The following is a 19917-nucleotide window of genomic DNA, read 5'->3' on the forward strand; positions in this document are numbered from 1 at the left end:
TTGTCATTTATTTTCATCTTTGAGCGTTATTATAAAATGAATGCAAGTGTTAATTATGTTTCAAATGTTTTTTTTTTAAATAATTTCTTAATGTTTTACCCAGTCAAGACTGTTTTTTTACAACTATCTTTAAAAAGAAAAAGGAAAAACAACAGATAATGAAAAGGCTGCAGGAATGATTTTAATTTGGACAAGCCAAGGAGGTGAAGGGTAGGGTGGTATCGCACACCAAAAATAGAAAAGAATGGTTAAAAAGTTTAAATTATACAACAATTTCTTGAAAATTAACATGCAAGAATTTTAATACAATATGCAGTTTCTTTATACAGTAAATTTAAATATACATATATATATATATATATAATTAATTATGTTTTATGTAGCAGTACATATATTAAAAGGGTTGACAACAAAACAAATGTATTTACCAGAAACCATAAGTGATTTTTATGAGAAAATATTGTATAGTGGCAAAAATACCTGAATTTGTGAGCAGAATATAGAGTTGTCTTTGCTAAAATACTTGTCATAACTATTCCCTACAAATTGTTTCTAAAAATAGCTTAATCTTCACATTTAATATAATAAAAAATATTCGGCCTACTATTTATTAAAATTATACTTTGAACACTTATTTTCACACAAAAATCTTCTCTATACTAAATAATATAGTAAAATTTTTGTAAATCAACTGAATGGCCATGGGATTTCTCAGTTAATTTAGTAATTAATAATAATAAACTAGTTTACTAATTTGCCATGGGAGGAAAATTAACATGTGCAGCATTACCAATTATTTATAGCTGAGTTAAAAGTTTCAAGTAAAATAGTTTTACTGAAATCTTTGTGTATAGGTTCTTTTTTCAATGTTTTTTTAGAATACACAGAATTAAAAAAAAAAAAATAACACTTACATAAAAATTAGAATTGTTTGAAACAGTGCCCCAAAAATATTTGATCACTACACTGTATAAAGCACTGATGTAGTATTCCAGGCACTGCTTTAGAGACACTCCAAGTGACAAAACACAACTGAAATTGTATGATGTAAAATCTTCCATTTTGACTCTAATATTAAGATGATATATTTTGATTTATCAAAGGAACAATAATAGTAGCGGGTTAAAAGGAAACAGAATTAATAAAGCATTTGTAGGGTAGGTGATGAATATTGCATTTTACATAATTTTAAGGATTATAACGCCATTATAGTTGTACTAATATGTTTAGAATTCTTTATTTAAATACTGGAAAGGTCTATTAATCCTCAAGGTATTAATGAGGTTTATTCGTAATTATATCTTTAAGTTGTCATAATACTTCACACATTATAGTTTAGGCTTATCTAATATTTATAAAAGATGAATTAGATCTTTAAGAAATTAAAATTTTAGTTGGATGAAAATTAATTAAGTACAAAAAATATGTGTCAGGATTTTAATATTGTCTAAGCTAAATCAAAGTCGAGGTTAATTTCAGACTAATCCTTCAGCAATTACGTTTGAGAGAGGGTTATCTCTCTTTTGGTTGGACTAATCATTGAGTTATCTCTCTTTGTAATCACTGTCAGTCTATAATATTTTAATATCGGTAAAAAAAAATAGTAGATATTTCGGAGATAAACGTGCAAAATAGTTTCAGTCATTTGCATAGGAAAACTTAAAAATTGTATTCCTTTTGAAACATATTGGTTTATAACTAAATACAAACATGATCTGAATTCAAAATTATAATAACATTAAAAACAAAAAAAAACATAGTCAACAAATTTATAGGCCTATATAAATATATGTTGCCTAACAATAAAAATAGGCCTACTATTCGTAAATTAAAATCCATCTTTCGTTGTTCAAGCCTAGATCTATAATTTTATATACACCTAGTTGTGCTATATACGTTTTGAAATGTTATTTCATTTAAATTTTCTATTCTTTTCGCAATAATACTTTTTCTATAAAATTAAACCATTGTAGCAACATTCTAAATAAAACAAACACTCCCATTTCGGTTTTAATTAAAAGAAACAAACAATTCAGATTTATTTTTTAAAAATAAAATTAAGATTGATAATTGGATTTCATTTTTACTTTTAATTTAATTATAATAAAAAAAAACACGCATATTTTTTTATTATAAACACTAAATCGCCTGCCAAGGAATCGCCCTCTCACGCCGAGACTTTCGTTTTCTCTGCATTTTAGAATATTTTGTTTTGTTTCGTTAGATTTATGTATAAATTCAAAAAATAAAAATTAGGTTTAGTTTTCGTTTGTGCAATCATTCTCTCATTTTTAAGTGGGGGCGGATTTGCGAATGCTACTCCTGCTGGCTTCAATATAAAAAAAAAATCTTTGGTAATAATGTTTATGTAAATTGCGAAATCTTAAATTGCTGCCAACGTCTGTTTCATCAGAGACCGCTCTCCATCCCCACCCCCTACGCCCATCCGCATACCCCCACCCCATCGACAGGCGTGATATGTCAACTGGAAAACAATACTCCTTTATGAAACCATAAGCCATTGTATTCTCTCAAAGTCATTTGTTATTTTCTTTTTCGTTTTTATTAAGAGCACATAGCCCTATCGATTTTAATAGCTATGAGTTTATAACTTTCCGATTTCATAATTCTATGGAACACCGTTTAGTAATATATCTATAAAATTTCGGTTATAAGCTCACCGAATGAAACGTCTAAATAAAGAACTGTTGTGACTACACTAGTGCCATTACGAAGGGGCGGGGTCGGAGTGCTTACGTCACAAGGTTAAGCTGGGTTTACACGACTACTAACTAAACTAGCTAGGGTTTCAGTAAGGTAAAAATCTTAGGGTTTCTTTATATAGGACGTTATACACATACCTGCGATTGTTTGTATGTGTGTGTGTGGGGGGGGGGGGGTGAGGGATAGACATATGACGATATCCTACCTTCAGGATGGTAGAACTTAGAATTGTAACGAGTATATTTTTGTCTTTTTTTTTAAAGATTGGTTTTTTTTTACAACAGAAGTTGGGCATACACCTTGGTAAACTCTATCGGTGTAGAATGTTTGAGTTTGTGTGTGTGTGTGTGTGGGGGGGGGGGGTGTCTGACAATGTGTGCGATAGGAAACGTATTGTCATCATTCATAGACCCCTCAAATCCAAAGATCTTTGAAGGCCTAGCTTCACGCTATTGACTCAAACCATTTCCTTAAACTATATCTAACCTCCACGTGAATGACTCTAACCATTTCCTTCAACTATATCTAACCTCCACGTGAATGGCTCTAACCCTCTACTTAAACTAAATCTAACCTCCGAGTTAAATTTTCCACATTTGCCGTGCCTTCGTTTCTCCCACCAAGAGCTTAACCTTTGTTTTATATTATTGCAGATTCAATCAATACCCCATTACATTTTAAATGTGCTAACCTGAAAGACACTTTCTCTTTGAGAAAACAAAACTCTTTGTAGAACAATACATTTGATTTTTTTATCATAGAATAATATATCGATGAGAATCTTGCCAACAAAAACAGAAAATCAATCGTTCGAGAGTTGACTTTTTTTTCTACAAATAAATGAAATGAGTGCGTCCGCGTGAAATCAACACATAAGTGCGTTTTGTGCAGTAAAATATAACAGGGTTTAGCATTTGGTTAGGGGTACATACATTTCTTTAACATATATGTTACAATCTAAAAAAAATTGAAACATACATACATTTATTATATAATATAAAATAATTTTTGTTATAATAGAACTCTTCAACATTTGAAGAACATGTAACAACGATGCATTTTTGGTTTGAGAAACAAGGTGTATATGAATCGTCTTTGATTTACAAGTTTATACCTTTGTAATAATATACATATATTCTCTTATACATATATTTTATAATACATAAGTTTTTAAATTCAATAAATTCAATTAACCTTTATTTAACTCAGTATTTAATTATATGAATATGCAAACACATAAAGGGTGGAAAAAGAACATAAACAATATACTATATACATATATTATTTTCCCGTTCGTGCCCAAGAATCAAGACACATGGGGCTGATAAAGTAGAGTTCTTCTGTTTCAATGACCTCGGCATACAGGGTGATAGTGTGGTCAGCACTATGCATAGCCGCCTTTATTTCCATTAAGTGAATCATGTACCCATCAGAGCTGGGTGGATATATGTAGCCTTTTACATGCTAATCTCTTGTTCCTAAACCCTTACATTTTTCGCTTTCAGTTCTGCGGTGTCAATTGTTATGGGCCCGCACACTAGCGTTATATCAGTTCTCTAATGAACAAATAATGAATTGAAGACATTATGTTTACTTCTGACATGAACAATTTAAAGCAACAATGGCAATAAGTGAATACAATATATTTGGATAGGCCTATTGTAGTATACTTAAATATTGATACGGTTTTATATGCAAGAAATCGTTTTTTAACAGTGGATATACTTAGGCAAAGTACGAGGTAAAGGTTAAACAATGAGCACTGTCGAGCAAATATAAAGTAGGAATAAAATAACAAGATGTTGAGGATACTAACATATGGCTAGACTTGTGCACGCTGGTACTGTGTTGGCCAAATACTGGTACATAAGTCATTTTGTTGGCCAATTACTGGTACAACTGGCACTATGTTGGCCAAGTACTGGTACAGCTGGCACTATGTTGGCCAAGTACTGGAACATCAGCCATTGTGTTGGCCTAGTACTGGTACATCTGGCACTGTGTTGGCCAAATATCAGTACGGCTGGTACACCTACCATCACAGAGAGCTCTTCTGTGTGAAGTCACGAAAGAAGAAACACAAAGGAGGTAGCCACGATTGACTATCACGTACACCGGGATGGTTTTATGTAGTAATACTTGACACAGCGGGGAGAAACAAAACAATGTCACAATCTTTGTGACAGAAAGGTGACTGGTCGAGTTATTTTATCACAGTTGTAGTGACTGGTTAAATTATTTTATGACACAGGATTGACTAGGCATGAAATTTTGAGACCGGATAGTGACTTCCTCTAATTAAGTTGATAGGTCCTATGACCTGTCCATTTTCTTTACAAGATACCTGTGTTTGTTTAAGATCAAAGACCACTTTATAAAGATGCAAGAAAAGATTTTTCCTATTTCATCTGATTTGTGGAAGCTAAAAAACATTATATTGTAATGTTTAAAAGAAATTAACCTCATACAATTTAAAAAAGATAACTAGCTTCAGTGATTAAAAAAAATACTTTTGTAAATTTAAAAAGCAGGAAAACAAGAAAATATGTTGTTTGTTTGTTAACAAGATTATGGTTTGAATTAACAGTTGTATTGATTTTTTCCTCCGCTGTTTCACAATGTCTCGCTCAGTAGTAGCTTAAAAACTATACGTGGGAAACATGGTATAATACAGTTTAGACTTTTAACAAAATAAACAATGGTAGGCATTAAAATTTCAACATAGACATTAACGTGTTTTGAAATAACATTTGAATAGTCTGACGATATCCAGCCTAGAGTAGAAGTTGGTTAATGTACAGAGGTCTCGTGGTTCTCGTCCCCTGGGAGTTTGATGATTGGAATGGACCTGTCATGAATCGTCACGTTATGAAACTGCCGCTGCACGAAGCTGACCGGCGACCGGCCGCCGGCGTTCGACCAGGCAGAGAGTCTTTTGGGGTGCAGCATCTCTTCGGCTGCCTCGTCCTCTTCCTCCTCGATGCTGTCCTGCGGCGAGATCCGCCGAGCCGAACTCGCGCTGCTGTCACTTCCTAAACTGGCACTGCGCATGCTCGGCGCAAGTCGGTCCCGTCGGCTAGTTCTGTCTTCGTTGAGCAGCGCCGGCTCCGTGTGTTTCCGTTGTAAGCGATGTCGATGCATTCTCGGCGACCTTCGTATCCCGAGTCTGCAGTTTCCCGTTGCCTCGCGCCCGGGCGGGGGAAGTTCTTGGCGAACAAATTCGTTAAAAATTGAGTTCGTTTTCTCGTCGATGCTATAATCTCTCGCGAGATATTGCGTTCGGTGCCCACGAGGGTGGGACTTGAAAAAACGAGCAAAGACTGAAATTTTATTCGGTATTGAGCTATCTTCAAAGCTGTCGCCGGAATGTAAACCCGAATGCGAATCTGTTTCGGGTTCGTTTATACTCTCGTAAACCTGAACAGTTTGTCTCTCTCGTGAGTATTCCCTGCGTTTCTTTGACGCAGTTTTTCCGTTTCTTCTATCAAAGTAAGACGGCGTGGGCGGGGATTTTCTTAGGCTTTCGCTTCTTTGGTTTAAAACATGTCCGCTGTTGCGTCGGTCTCTTTGAAACGTGACATGGGTGTCGACACCCGACACGGTCACGCCGCTGTTACCGCACGCCTGACATATCCCCTCCAAGCGCTCGACTTCAGCTTTGCTGCTTCTCCGGATAGCGAACCCCACGACGCCGTCAACGCTGGCTTTGCTGTCTCGCCGGGAGGAGATTCCCTCGCAGCAGTCGATGCTGACTCTCGTGTCCCACTTGGCGGTCTCGTGTTCAACGAGCTCCCTCGAGTTCTGTTGCTGAGTCTCCAGCGACTTGTACCCGCTGTCCGCTTTCATCTGTCTCAGCTTGCTGGCCTGACTCTCCGTGGTGCTGTCCGTGTTCTCGGTTGTTGTCGTCGTGGAAGATTCAAAAGAGGTTGTGGTCACCTCGTAGCGGGATGTGTCCGACACCTCCCCGTCGGTTTCTACGCTGTCGAAGCTGTTCTCCACGCTGGTGGACTGGTTTCCCCTCTGGAAACGGTTGTTGAGGACGTTGCGGTAGTTCTGGCGTCGGTTCTCGTAGTTGGGGTGTAGGAAGTTCACCTGGTTCGCCAGCCGGGCAGACGGCGAGCTCTCGAATTGTATGCCGCTGTCCCGGTGGTCGCTGGGGCAGGGGTCGCTCTGGGCGTTCGATTCGAAGGAGGTCGTGTTGGGCGTCACGTGCTCCCTGTCTGGCGAGTCGTCAGGTGACGTCATATCCTCCATCCTGATCGTGTCGCTGCATTCTTCTTCCTCCTCGAGTGTAGCCCGGAGACGCCATAGTGCTCTGTACTTCCGGTTTCCGTTGATCGTCTCCACGCTATCCTCCGTGTCCTCCGAATGTTCTGGATCTTTCTTATCTGCCCCTATAGGCAGGCTCTCTGCTCCCAGCTCTCCCCCAAACTCCCCATCGTTGAGTTGCTCAAGACTTCCGGTGTCGTTGTATCTGACCTTTGACCCGGAAGGCGAACCCAGCTCAGCTATGATATCGTAATCGGAGTTGTAAAACGGGCCTTTGGAAAATTCCGTTATTTTAAGAACGTCGTAGTCTTCGACGAAATCGTCGTGGCTTCTGACTTTTCTGTTGTTGCGGTACGACACTTGTTTTGATGGCGTGGCCGATTCTAAACTATGCGAATACACTGTTTTATGGTGGGATTTGATCCGGGACGCTCCGCTGCTTTTTACCGTCGTGAACAAATCGGAGGTGGGTCGGGCTCGCACCAGGCGACCCAGGAGAAGATGATGTTGTTCTTCTGAGCTGTTGCCGCTGTGGCTGCCGCCGTCACTGGCCGCGGCGTGGTGTTGGTGGTGGACCTCCACGGAGACTTGCGTCCGCACGGGCTTGTATGGGGGCGACGGGGAGCTTCTCATGGCGCCCTCGGTTATAGTTATAGGCCTAAACGGAGAAGGTGGGGAGCTTTTGGCGCCGGCGTCGCGTAGCAACAAGGGCGAAGAACTCGAAGGGCTTTCGTGGATTGGTCTGAAAGGCGGTGAAGGCGAGTTTTTGTTACTGCTGTCTTTGACTAACGCGAAGGTCGGCGACGGAGAGTTTTTTAGACCTCTAGGAGGTCTGTACGTTGGAGACGGGCAGTCTCGGTTTGGTTTGAGCTGATCGAGAGAAAGCAGCGAATCGTGCGCTGGTTTTGAAGCACTTTCTCTATCTAGGCTCGTCCTTCTGGGATCCCTGTGAGCTGGTTGAGCCGGCTGCTGGGGGGCCGTGGGGTGAAGGTCTTTGATGGCTCGTAGTGTCTCGTGCGCCGTGGTAGTGAGGCTCGTCAGTCGCTCGTCCAGGGAGGAGAACCGGAAGTGGGGGTCGTCGAGTAGAATGCGACCTGGGATGGCGGAGCCGGCCCCTCCCATGGATAATTGGCGGGGTAACGGGCGACCAATCTTGGAGTGCTTCAGATGATGAAAGTCGCCTTCAATGTACCTATAGGGGAGATAACAAATGCGTTACACAAAGACTAATACACTTATAGCATGGGATTGAAATTGAATAACAGTAACAAAAAAAATATAGTATAGTACTTTTACTTTTACATTTAGTTTATATTAAAAAATATAATTAATATATTTTAATATATCAAAAGAAAATTTAAAAGATAATTTTTTCGGTTTTTTACACTTTTCTTTGAAATATAAGATAGTAAGTAAAAATGTTGACGCGTTAATTATATTTTAGTGTTGTAAAAATATGAAAACAGTCTCGACAAATGTACGAAGACTGGGACTTATTGGTTAGCATTACAAGACTAGATCAAGCACGTAAAACAGAGAGAGAGGGGAGACAGGGGTGTGCTTAGATAGGGGTGTAAGCAAGAGGTATGTGGCGGTGGGCGTGACTAGGAGGGGAGTATTTGAGGCAGGTGGGGGTAAGGGGAGGATTGCGAGGGGGAGGTGTGGATGTGTGGTTGTGTGTGGACGTGTGTGTGTGGATATGTGGAGTTGTGTGTTGACTAATTGAACTTCTTCAATGCCAATGGTTTTAATGCGGTAGAAAAATACATTTGAACTACCTGTGAGTGCCTACAACAAGATCAACAACTGTGTTCTTAAACATTCAGAAAGATAGTCACGCTGAATGATCTCCACTGTCTCTTCATTTTATTAAACTTTAAAAAAAAATTAAATAAGTAATTCAATATTCGAATGTCAGTTACACGCTAAATTAGATTGTGTAGTTTTTTTTTTCGACTGATTGGACTATCTTCTGGTAAATCAATATGGCAGGATAGATATGACATTACATATGACATGGTAAATGACAATATTGATGACAGGAAAGATGGAATTATAAATGATAGGATATACATGAGAGAGCATGCTAAAGGACAAGATGAATGCCATAGACACTAGATGAAAATATAGATGACATGATATAGGACAGACAGATGAAAGGATAGATGTCAGTAGATGGCAGACACTACAGTTGACAATTAAAATGATACAATACATGAACACATGAGAGATGACATAACAGATGACAATGTAGATGACAGGATGGATGTGATATGCTAGATTATTATATAGACACAATAGATGGCAATAGATGACAGGATAGATGACATTACTTATGACAATGTAGATGACATAATATGACAGTTAGATGACACGATCCATGCCACGGCTGATTATATTTTCAATCGGAAAAATCACCCAATCGATTTCAAACTTTAATTAAACTGTAAACAACAGCGTGAGGAGAAATCGATGGACTTAATGAATGAAACACAACCGTCCCCTAGCCTCGTCAGGGGTGGGGGGGGGGGTGGGTTAGAATATGACGTCAGCCATGAACAGTAACTGGGGTACACATGATGATAAAAAAAAATTAAAATTAGTAAATTATAATAAAACAAAAGATACCATAGTTATGTTTAAAAAATTCTCATGTACTAAGACTTAAAAAAAATTAAAATTTTAAATTAAGCCAGTATTAAAAAAAGAATCGATTTCCTTATTTTTTGTCATTAAAAAATCAAATTAAGTACGTCGGCACCGAAAAGTTTATCCACTTCAAGCTTACTTTTCAGCAAGTGTTATGAGAACATTTCTCCTGTATTTTTTTTACGTAACTAAATGATAAACTTAAAGCATTATTTATTCCTATCCTTTAACATTATTTTTAAGAGCTGCGTTAACATTTAGAAAACAGAATTCTGACAGTCATTAGCATAAGCGTCTTGACGTCACGGTCGTGAGGCACACTGCGCGTGTCTTGGAGATGCATGACGTCACGGGACGAACCCAGAGCGTGACGTCATCAGATGGGCCACAGGCTAAAAAAACAAAGGCATTGTTGTGGAAACAAGGGCAACTTGACAAAATGGGTTAATTCCCCTGAACTTCGGCCTGAGATTATTGAATCTCCCCAAGACGCCATCTTGTCCATTTCCAGGTAACCAGATCAACGCCACCGCCCCTCCCCTCCTCCCCCCCCCCTACATTAAGTGACCCAGCAACAAAATCAGCCATGTTAAATCAAGGGAGGTCAGGCAAAAAAACATTCATCTTCCAGCAGACGAATTCCCGTTCCTTCCTGTATGTCGGTTTTTAGATTTGTCACGAAGACAACTCGTCATCTTGGGTTGTCATTGACTAGTCTAGATCTAGAAGAGAATAATTAACTTCGGCAGACCACAGAAACTATTTTTCATTTTAGTATTTACAGAAATATTTTTAGAATTATTAAAAAATTTGTAAATGGGAAAGATGAAACGAAACGAACTATTGTTAACGTGAGAAGTGTAAAACTTCCAGTGAACAAAGAGTGTCAAATGTATCTGACACGTTTACACATTGAAACATTGGTCAATGGTCAATCGGTTCGGATATTGCGTAGGTTGGTGATCGATAAACAGATCGAACACATCAATCAATAGAAGCCATGTGGGCGTTGGGACTGCACGGTCAGGGATTAGCGTCTTGACGGCCAAAGCCGTTGTATTGCTGGTGAGTTTTAGGGATTAGCATCTAGACGGCCGAAACCGTTGAATTGCTGGTGGGTTTAGGGATTAGCATCTAGACGGCCAAAGCCTTTGTACTGCTGGAGAGTTCTGAAATTGGTATATTTTCCGCTTCACACCCGGGATGGCTAGTTGTTGTTAAACATTAAGAATCAGTACTGATCAATTTTCAAGTCGAGACTACGTGTATAATTTCTTAGGGCTCGTCCATTAATGACATCAATATAATCGATTTTTTAACCCAATATTGTCACACGTGGCTATACAAATTCAAATCTTCACCCCACCCCTTTTAAAATGAAGTCTAAATGTACCATCCTCGCCTAAAAATAACTTTAACACTAAGATAACTAGTACGTTTTGAATAAGTGTTAGTTTTGAGAAATGTAAAGTTGAAACGCTGTATCATTATATCACCTGTATACCCACCTCCCCATCCCCTTACCTAATTAGCATATCGTCAAAAAAAGTCTGAACGCCATCTCTACAATATATATGACGAGAATAAAAAAGAAAAATACAGATAGAAAACTTAAAAGAAATGAATCATAGAAACATTTTTAAATCCAACCTAAAAACTCACTGAACTGCAATTTAGCGGAACATTTAATTTATGGAGAAAATAAAATTCTTATCAAGCCATGAAACGTATCGGGGATTAACGAGATAATACACGTTGAACCCGGATAATCCCCATGTGATACACACAGACTGTGATCTAGCTGTGATTTGTGCAACCATTCTCCATTTTCTTAAAGTATTCTTAAAGAAAAATCTCAAAAACCAAGACACTTCGGCGACGCAATCATCAAGAAAAAAAAAGTATCAAGCTCAAAACTTCTGTTAGAACTAGCCATCAATATGAGATGGTTTTAGCGGAAGAGAAAATCTTCCACAAAACAAATCATACATTAAAAAAACAAGATTGCAAAGCTATGTTTTTTCGACTTATGGAAGTGTAAAACGTCGAGATTTGCAAAAATCTCTTTTTTTTTGTACGATTAATATACTTTCTCTATACTTCGTATACACGAGGAAGTAAAAAATGATTATAAAAAAAACTTGTCAGACTCACCTACGTGAAGTAGGCCTAAAACTCCTGGCACATTACAACATGCTAGACACTAAAAGCACCGACCAAGGCACCACAGATAGGCTTTAAGCCGAGCAAGACAAAATTAAAACAGCGAAGGAAAAAAAAATCTTTATTTCTAATACACTGCGTCAGCTTTCACAAAAGAATTCATGATTTAATCATACACGATACAGTGCTGCTATAAATACGCACCCACACTTTAACTCCCCCCCTCCCCACAGTTTAACCCCCCCCCCCCCTCCCCGTTCGTGTAACAATATAGGAATATTGAGACGGAAATAGCCACACCAGTGGGTGTTGTCGTGTATGTAATACTTAATTTTTTTATACGCCAGTTCCCGCCCATCACAGCTCTGTTGCCATGGTGACGTCATCCTACGCCATTTTGCCAGGGAAAAAAAATAAAATTAATGAAAAATGTAATTTAAGAGCGGCAGCCGCGTATGAAAATATCGATGGCAAAAGTTTAAGGGTTGGACATGAAATCCGACCAACGGTTGAGATACGCGCATGCGTAAAAAATCTCCATAGCTTTAATCTTTATGTCACAAACAAGCATATTCCAGCTTGCAATATTTATATATGTAGAGATAAAAAATAATGAAATAATGTACACATTTTTATATATGGTGGGCCTATATATATATATATATATATATATATATATATATATATATATATATATATATATATATATATATATATATATATATATATATATATTACAAAAGATGCTTATTTCTTTAAAATCAAATTTTGATTTTCACTGATTATAACCATTAAATCTATTTTATTAGACTATCTCTAGACTTAAAAATTCTAAAGTAGCCTCTTTTAGTAATTCCTCTTTGTTGTGATTAAAACACTTTTAAAAATGGGACTAAAATAACTATTCACTCTTAACACACACACTTATAATAATAATCAAAAGTTGCGTAACGCTAGAAATCAACCCCCACATTGCAAAATGCGCGGGAAAAAAATCGATTTTAATTGAAAGAAATCGAATCTCATTTTTTGATTGCTTAGATAATTTAGAACTAAAATGGATGCAAAGAATTCATTCGAGGCAAATAAAAAAAAATGAAGAATGGACAAGGGAGAGGGAAAAATTGATGGCAATAAATCTTCGTGGCTCTTTCAGAGAAGGTCGCTCAGACAAAGACACATACAGCGGAAGCCTGGCCCGGTGCTGGCCATCTGTCACGCCGCTGGCCATCTGTCACGCCGCTGGCCATCTGTCACGCCGCTGGCTATCTGTCACGCCGCTGGCCATCTGTCACGCCGCTGGCTATCTGTCACGCCGGTAGCCAGTCTGTCACACTCGTGGCAATACGTCACACCCAGGGCCCGAGGGCGGCGTAAGGATTTCATAAGAGAAGAAACCAAACAGATACCGGTAAGGTGATTGGCTGTTGGAATCACGTGACCTCACGACATGCCCCAGCTGATTGGCTGTGTTTCCGGCACGTTGAACATGACGTATCAGATGAGACGTTTCATAACTTATTTCGAAATATTTCCATTAAAGGCGAAACATTTTTTTTTCTCGACAAGTTTCAAGAGTTAATCCTATGTGAGTCAGGCAGAGGCGTAGCGAGGGGGGGGGGGGGGGCGGGAGGGGGGTGCGGATCGCACCGGGTGACACCATTTAGGGGGGTGACACCAAGGCAAAAAATAGCAAAATATATAGAGAAAAATGATAGTGTTTTAAGAGGTGCAAATCGAAAGTTTGAGGGAGGTGGGGGTGTAAATCGAAAGTTTGATGAAGGGGGGGGGGGGGGGATGCAAATCGAAAATTGATTGAAAGATTGTCCCCGGGAAGTGTCGCTACGCCTCTGGGGGGCGACACCACTAAGTGCCGCACCGGGTGACACCCGACCTCGCTACGCCACTGGAGTCAGGGATATAGGTATGCTTGGGTTGGACAGAGACACTGCACGTTGAGATAGAAAACTAAAGTTCCGTCTGACGTTCTGATTTAAATGATCATTGTTTTCTGTTCGTTGATCGTGTGGTTTTAGTATCGCATAATAACGAGCTTCGTGAGAGGGAATAAACAGCCTCCTACCCACTCCCACACACAAACACTTCTGCAAACACACTCGCTCATACAAACACGTTTTTAAAATAACTAACACTTACACAAGGACAGGCATTCACAAGGTCACATGTACTCACACATCAACACACATGCACATACTCGCACAAACACATATACAACACAACTGTATAGACTGTGCAATACAACCTGTTGTCACATTCTCTCCAAGGAACTCAAAACGTAGCTATAAATAACATTATGCTCAACATTTTGAAAACAGGCGCTTATGCTTTGATTCTGTATGTACCAAACAACATAAAATTGATCTGTTTTCAAACTAGTTTGTGTGTATGTGTGCACGTGTGTGTGAGTGTGTGTGTGTACTTCTGTGTGTGTGTGTGTGTGTGTGTGTTTGCTGTCAGCCTAAAACAGCCCAACAGCCCATCACAACGGTGTACAAAACATCGAATTCCTGTTGGAAAACAGAACAGGAAAATAGTGTGCGAGGGGGCCAACACTAAAAAGGGAGAAAAGCTGTGGCGACATTTAGTTTCGTATTCCTCATTCGTATAAAGCTGCCAAGCCCAGGAAACAAACATACATACAGCTACACCGAGTGTTAGCAAAGGAGATTGGTAAAAAGAGATTGAAATTTTCCATGTTCAGAAAATAATACACATCTATAATGTTTTTTAATAAGTGTGTGGATTTTTTTTTTTAAGTAATAAGAATTTTCAATAAAAAAAATTATCGTTGAAAAAAATGTTTTTTTTTAGAAAAGATCTAAAATTTGTTTTGTATAAGATTTTATGTTTTTGGCTTCATGGAAAAAAGTACTTCTATTATAACTGGCAGGGCGTACAGGTGTTTTTTTTTAAAATTATAACCACTACCCTAACTTAAAACATAACCCTAATCCAAGCCCTAACCATTCCTCTGTGCCTGAAATTAACATTGGCTTAACTTATCCTTAAAGCTGTTTATCAGAAAAATAAACAACTATAAAAACATTCACAATAACAAGGTTTAAATTAACTGCAGTTAAGAACATAAAAATGTTTTCGTTTGTAATTTATGGTATAAATAAAATATTTGGTTAAGCAAGAAAATTTTTCAATACACTTGGCGACTAAAGCTTTAATATTTTGCCATTAAAGCTTTAAAATTAGCGAATCATTGTTAGTTAATTTAATAGCTTGTTATTGTAAAGGTTATTTATGGGTGTGTTCTTTTCTTCTTCTAGTATTTAGATATTTTTACGCAACAGCGGAGTCCTAAGTTAAAAAAAAAAAAAAAAAAAAAAAAAAAAAAAAAAAAAAACAAGTACTACCTTTATTTCTACCAGCCTAATGGTTCTTGAATCGACACCCCTCGTGACTAACTAAGTTTGCTGTACCTTCTATCGACTTTATGCCGCAAAAATTCCATGATGAATATCACTAGCTTTGTCAGTTTGTTAGTAAACATTCGGCGTGAACAACTGTTAACCTGACTATATTAGTCATCGTTAGTATTAAGTTATCTACCATTTAGTTCTTGAAAAAATATTCTTAAATATTTTATATTTAATTGATTAATTTAATATTTGAGAAAAAAAATGAAAAAAAAGAGATATTCTTGCATTGTCTTCGGGAATGCTATTATCTTGAGCGCTGCTTTAGAAATGTGTCAAAACTGAATTACAAGATTTGACCACAAACTAGCAGAGTTGCATCACACTTGACTTATGAAAAAGTTCCTAAACCCTAGAGTTCTAATCTGTATAGCCCTGCCACCAATGATAGAAGAACCAAGAAAAAAAAAATTAATCATGGAAACTAACATCAACCATCCTTTTAGAAATGGGAATAGAGTGGGCGTTGTTGGGGGGTTAGATCAAGGGGACAGAAATAAAGAAAACTATGAGGAACGGAAGTCGCCACTGAGAGCATGCGCATTGCAGCGCAAACCTTCGAACTTTGATATCCGCCGTGGAGCTGGATCGCGGGAGCACCTCCAGCTGGAAAGATACTCGCCTACTTGCCCCGCCTCCGTGGCCGCCATTTTGACCTCCTTTCGGCGCTGCGCTTCCGGTTCCTGCTGCTGCCATTTCCGTCTCTGTGTGGACCTGTGTGTAGGGGTCGTGACGGTCGGTGAAATCATCTGGAAAACATAGCATTAGAAGGGGGTTAGTTGTGTAGGGGTCGTGACGGTCGGTGAAATCATCTGGAAAACATAGCATTAGCTGGGGGTTAGTTGTGTAGGGGTCGTGACGGTCGGTGAAATCATCTGGAAAACATAGCATTAGCTGGGGGTTAGTTGTGTAGGGGTCGTGACGGTCGGTGAAATCATCTGGAAAACATAGCATTAGCTGGGGGTTAGTTGTGTAGGGGTCGTGACGGTCGGTGAAATCATCTGGAAAACATAGCATTAGCTAGGGGTTAGTTGTGTAGGGGTCGTGACGGTCTGTGAAATCATCTGGAAAACATAGCATTAGCTGGGGGTTAGTTGTGTAGGGGTCGTGACGGTCAGTGAAATCATCTGGAAAACATAGCATTAGCTGGGGGTTAGTTGTGTAGGGGTCGTGACGGTCAGTGAAATCATCTGGAAAACATAGCATTAGCTGGGGGTTAGTTGTGTAGGGGTCGTGACGGTCGGTGAAATCATCTGGAAAACATAGCATTAGCTGGGGGTTAGTGATGGTCTGTGAAATCATCTGGAAAACATAGCATTAGCTGGGGGTTAGGGGCGAGTCGGGAATAGTGCGGTCAGATAATTCAGTAACCTTGATGTGTGAGTACTCAAATACACATTTAGAGCCATCCGTAGTTTCAACAATTAATGTCGTCCGTTTACAATCCGTTGTTTACAGTTTATTATTTGCTATGACGTCACGTAACCGTTGCTAATAGTGTGGCTTGGAGCGCGATTTTTTTTATCTGTGTTAAAGGTTACAGCAAAAATCGTGGTTCTGTTAAATGTCACATCGTTAGAAAGTAAAAAGACCAGCATTGACATACACACAATATTTTTATCTTCTAAATGTTTTTAAATGTCAACATTCTTAGCATCAAAGTGGAACTTTTTCTTTTAAATTAATGGTAGTTTTTTTTCTTAATTTCAATAGTATGAAGTGGAGAGAGTAAATCGTTCTCTCCACACTGAAGCGAGAGGGGAGGGGGTGTTATGTTCAGGCAGGGGCGTAGCGAGGGGGGGGCGGGGGGGGGGGGTGCGGACCGCACCGGGTGACACCATTTAGGGGGGTGACTAAAAGGCAAAAAATAGCAAAATATATAGAGAAAAACTCGAGGGGGGGGGGGGGTGCAAATCGAAAGTTTGAGGGGGGGGGGGGGGTGCAAATCGAAAACTTGAGGGGGAGGGGTGCAAATCGAAAACTTGAGGGGGGGGGGGGGTGCAAATCGAAAGTTTGAGGTGGGGGTGCAAATCGAAAATTTGAAAGTTTGTCCCTGGGAAGGGTCTCTATGCCTCTAGGGGGGTGACACCATTAAGTGCCGCACCGGGTGACACCCGAACTCGCTACGCCACTGTGTTCAGGAACTATGTTGATACACTTCATGAGGGTGATTGTGGGATTCCAAAAAAACGGAATGTCTTTGATTAACGGAGAAATAAACAATAAACCCATAGTATTTATTCTTTGACCTATATATTTAGTATAATATAGTATAAATTTTCCAGCCTCGATATCGTTAAAATAATGAAATGTATAATAGTTTGCTGACCTAAATACATTAAAGATTTATTATTTTAAGGACAAAGTATAATTTCCTCAATAAATTTACAAAGATCTGACTGCCATATAACTTAGTTTTGGTTCAAACACTTTTCAACACACATACTCTCCATAATTTATTGTTAATAAAACAAAATATTTTACAAAATTTGGACATTTGGAGCTTTAACAGTCAAATCTACAAAGGGAGGGGAGAGGTTGGAGGGGGGTGGGGCGGGTCTAAGCCATTTACTAGATCAATTATCTGAATGTGTTATCAAGTAACTTTGATGAGTGAAGGAGAATTTTTGTAGTGATATAATTTTGTTGTGATATAATTTTGTAGAGATATAATTTTATTGTGATATAATTTTGTTTTTATATAATATTGTTGTGATATAATATTGTTGTGATATAATATTGTTGTGATATAATATTGTTGTGATATAATATTGTTGTGATATAATATTGTTGTGATATAATATTGTTGTGATATAATTTTGTAGTGATATAATTTTGTAGTGATACAATTTTGTTGTGATAAAATTTCGTAGTGATATAATTTTGTAGTGGTATAATTTTGTAGTGATATAATTTTGTAGTGATATAATTTTGCAGTGGTATAATTTTGTAGTGATATAATTTTGTTGTGATATAATTCTGTAGTGATATAATTTTGTAGTGATATCATTTTGTAGTGATATCATTTTGTAGTGCTATAGTTTTGTAGTGATATAATTTTGTAGTGATATAATTTTGCAGTGGTATAATTTTGTAGTGATATAATTTTGTTGTGATATAATTCTGTAGTGATATAATTTTGTAGTGATATCATTTTGTAGTGATATCATTTTGTAGTGCTATAGTTTTGTAGTGATATAATTTTGTAGTGATATAATTTTGTAGTGATATAATTTTGTAATGATATAATTTTGTAGTGGTATAATTTCGTAATGGTATAATTTTGTAGTGGTGTCATTTGGTAGTGATATAATTCTGTAGATAAACACTGCTCAGAGGGAAGACTAAGGTTGCGTTGAAGAAAGTTTCACGAAGCAAATACTAAATTTAAAAAAAATAGCAAATAACAAAACAAACATTTCAATTTTTGTTTTGTTTCGTTTGTTTTTAAAACTGAGATCAAAACTATTGACGTCACTGAAGTCTCAGATCATTCTTGTCGTTAGAAAAAATCTAGACAACTCTTGTCAAGCTAATCTCAACAAACTTTACCGTACAGAGGCATTGAGCGAAGGACGGAATGTGAAAACAATAAAACACTCATTCATAATTCATCTTTTCAAGTAGACCTCTACGAGAAGTTATGACGTCAAACACAATTTTTCCCCATAATGCATCTACGTGTTATTAGTGGAATTGACACGTACACAAAAACTGACATTTGGCATGGGGAGAATGTGACGTTAGCGCAATTTTTTTTAGTGTTAGTTCGTGTGAGGGCCATTTAATGTAGGGATAATGTAATGAGATGGCAAAACTTTAGTGCTAGTTAATATAAGTAACATTTGGCATGGGGTTAATGAAAGATTAATACAAAACTTAAATGTTAATTGGTACAAGTAATATTTGGCATGGATGACCTTAATCTTATGGCTAAACTTAAGCAGCAGGTAGTGTAAGGACTATTTGAGATGGGCCAAAATAAAACTTAAGTGTTACTTAAAGTACAAGTAACATTCGGCATAGATTACGTTAATGTTATGGCTAAACTAACGCATCAGCTAGTTTAAGGCAGTACTTAATTATAGCTAGCAACATATGATCTATTACAAAGATGTATCACTACATAGTATTGGTGGCTAGTTCATAAATAGGAGTTGTTAAACATTTGTGGGAAGGGGGGGGGGGGTGGTTTGGTTATGTGATATCTAAATGAGAAGCTGCGTCCCATTGACCGCCATTTTGTCAAGTATCGAGGGGGAAAGGGGGAGGTTGGGGTCAGGAGTCATGTAACAACCTAATATGCCCCCCTCCCCACCCCTTAGGCAATATGATTATATCGATACTGCCACTATGGACAACATAATTGGATCGATACTGCCATCGTGTGCAATATAATTGGATCGATACTTCAACCAGGGCAACATAATTGGATCGAAACTGCCACCATTGACAACATAATTTGATCGATACTGCCACCATGTGCGACATAATTGGATCGATACTGCCACCATGTGTGACATAAATGGATCGATACTGCCACCATGGGCGACATAATTGGATCGATACTGCAACCATTTACAACATAATTTGATCGATACTGCCACAATGGGCGACATAATTGGATCGATACTGCCAGCGTGGACAAAATAATTGAATCGAT

At 38.1% G+C, this 19917-nt stretch overlaps 1 protein-coding gene across 1 annotated transcript; it reads right to left on the minus strand.

Annotated features, from left to right (window-relative positions):
- Positions 1-5355: 5355 nt before the first annotated feature.
- Positions 5356-15902, minus strand: LOC131946186 (uncharacterized). The gene is made up of 2 exons (XM_059306838.1): positions 15811-15902; positions 5356-8185 (listed from the first exon to the last, which is right to left on the minus strand). The coding sequence occupies exon 2, from the start codon at positions 8113-8115 to the stop codon at positions 5515-5517; it is 2601 nt and encodes an 866-aa protein (XP_059162821.1). The 5' UTR covers positions 8116-8185; positions 15811-15902; the 3' UTR covers positions 5356-5514.
- Between the last annotated feature and the right edge of the window lie 4015 nt (positions 15903-19917).

The sequence above is a fragment of the Physella acuta genome, unplaced genomic scaffold (assembly GCF_028476545.2).
Source record: "Physella acuta isolate Inbredline_101_S28 unplaced genomic scaffold, ASM2847654v3 ptg000548l, whole genome shotgun sequence".
Taxonomy (NCBI): domain Eukaryota; kingdom Metazoa; phylum Mollusca; class Gastropoda; family Physidae; genus Physella; species Physella acuta.